The 2,500-nt window shown below is 36.8% G+C and overlaps 1 protein-coding gene across 2 annotated transcripts in view; it reads right to left on the reverse strand.

The window, feature by feature from the left end:
* The window catches only part of LOC135092502 (ATP-binding cassette sub-family G member 4-like), a 51,174-nt gene that overhangs the window by 20,543 nt on the left and 28,131 nt on the right, over nt 1-2,500 (reverse strand). For both annotated transcript variants that reach the window (XM_063991070.1, XM_063991071.1), the window contains one exon: nt 398-528. In XM_063991070.1, coding sequence (XP_063847140.1) covers nt 398-528 — 131 coding nt within the window. The remainder of the gene's footprint in view (nt 1-397; nt 529-2,500) is intronic.

Below are 2,500 nucleotides of genomic sequence, written 5' to 3' on the forward strand. Positions count from 1 at the left end.
CACTCGTTTCTCAGTCTTCTCTTATCACTCATTTCTTTCTTTCTTTTTTCTTTCTTTCTTTCTCAGTATCTCTATCTCTCGCTCACTCGCTCACTCACTCACATTTACTCTCACAAATTCACTTTCTTATTTTTCTTCCTTTCTTTCTTCCCTTCTCTCTCTTACACTCACATCCACCCTTCTCTCTCTCTCTCTCTCTCTCTCTCTCTCTCTCTCTCTCTCTCTCTCTCTCTCTCTCTCTCTCTCCCTATACACACACACACATGCACACCCTCCCTTACTTCCTCCCTCCCTCCCTCCCTTGCTCAGTCCGTCACTCCTCCCTTCCTTCTCCCCCCCACCTTCCCCTCCTCCCTCCCCCCTTCCACCACAAACACACACAAACACACAGACTCACCTCTATGCCTTCCTTCGGACACGGAATAAGACAGATCGTTGAACTCAATGTGGACAGGCGGTCGTTTAGGAAGGTGGGACATAATGATTCCTGCGCTGGCACCATTTACCACCTTCTTCCTCAGGTCGTTGCTGCCGGGAACAAGGTAGTTAGGTCGTTAGAGGTCGTTAAAGCTTGTTTGGGATTAGATGTGGGTTACATAGTGGTAAATAGGTTATAGAAATGTTATATACAGGTAATATGTAAGTTTGAATGTGGGTTTTCTGTTAGGAACGAGGTAGTTAGGTCGTTTGAGGTCGTTAAAGCTTGTTTGGGGTTAGATACGAGTTATACAGTGATAAATAGGTTGCAGACAGGTTATATACGTATAATATGGGTTCTGAATAAGGGTCTTCTGCAGGGAACGAGGTGATTAGGACATTAGAGATCGTTAAAGGGTTATTTTAGTAACATACAAGTTAAATACAGGTATGAAACTTGATATGCAGGTTAAATTCAAGATTCTACAGGCCATACACACGTAATATAGGTTATAATAAGGGTCAAGGAACAAGGTAGTTAGGATTGTTAGCTGTTGTTTGGGTTGTTTTAGAGTACAAGTTGAATAATCCTCCCGTTTTCTTTTTCACTAAATATCTAAATGCTTTAAAATTTTACTGATTTTTCACCAAACATCAGAATTTATGCCCTTACAAACCGGTTTTTTTTTTTCATTTTCTTTATTTTACTTTTTTCATTTTCTTTATCTTTTTTTTTTGGTTTATATATATAGTTTCTTATCTACTTATTCCTCTATTTATTTATTTATTTTGTTTTCTCTCAGTTACCCATGTTTCAAATAGTCTCCACTTTTCATTAAATATTTAAGTTTTTTTCTCTCTCTCTTTTCTTTCTTTCTTTATCCATTACCCATCCTTTCTTATCTTCTTATTAACGTATTTATTCATTCCTCTATTTATTTATTTATCTCTTTTCCTCTCAGTTACCCACGTCTAAATTTTCTCACTTTTTCAATAAATATCAAAGCTTTTTTCTTTTTCTTTCTTTCTTATTCATTTATCTATATTTTCTTACCTTCTCACTAACATATTTAACCATTTCTCTATTCACCTGTTTATTCTCCTTTCCTCTCATTCACCCACGTCCAAATTTTCTCACTTTTCAATAAATATCAAAGCTTTTTTCTTTTTCTTTCTTTTTTATTCATTTATCTATATTTTCTTACCTTCTCACTGACATATTTAACCATTTCTCTATTCACCTGTTCATTTTCCTTTCCTCTCAGTCACCCACGTTTAAATTTCCCCACAATTTTCACAACACCTCAATATTCACTACCCTTAATATATTCACAAAGCTACCTAAATATCCTCTATCCTCAAATATTAACACAGTCGCCTTCTACCAGTCAGTCAGAGCGAGGCCAGTCTTCGTATTGAGCCCAGCCTGTACCCATCATTCAAAGGCACTCTCTCTATATATATATTCCCTCCAGTCATGCTCAAACTAGTCACCAGGCCACAGATTACTGGTACGATAGTTTTGCAAGTCATTTTCTCAGGCATTGAATACTGAAGTACCTCCCACATACGTGCATTTCACACGTACGTACATGCATACATACATACATACATACTAATTTACGCATCTTTTTTTTCTTATTATACTTGGAAATAATGTTGGGGAGAGAGAGAGAAAGAGAGAGAATAAGATAAAGGAGAAAGAAAAAAGGACAAATTTCTGACCATCGTAAACCGAAATAATGAAAAAAATAATAAAAATGATAAAAACAAAAAATAAATAGAGGAAAATATTTTAGGCCTGTTGCCCCTCACGCCAATATCCCCTTAAGTAAACAAACAACGCCACGTGCCCAAACACAAGCGAGACAGACGAGACACAAGAAGAGGGGGAAGCGAACAAGATGAAAAAAAATAAAATAATAAATAAAATAAATAAACAAATAAATAAATAAATAAATAGAGGAAAATATTTTAGGCCTGTCGCCCCTCACGCCCGTATCCCCTTAAGTAAACAAACAACGCCACGTGCCCTAACGCAAGCGAGACGAGGAGGAAGCGACCAAGATTACCACCAAGGCAA

Source organism: Scylla paramamosain, chromosome 40, assembly GCF_035594125.1.
Source record: "Scylla paramamosain isolate STU-SP2022 chromosome 40, ASM3559412v1, whole genome shotgun sequence".
Classification (NCBI taxonomy): Eukaryota; Metazoa; Arthropoda; class Malacostraca; order Decapoda; family Portunidae; genus Scylla; species Scylla paramamosain.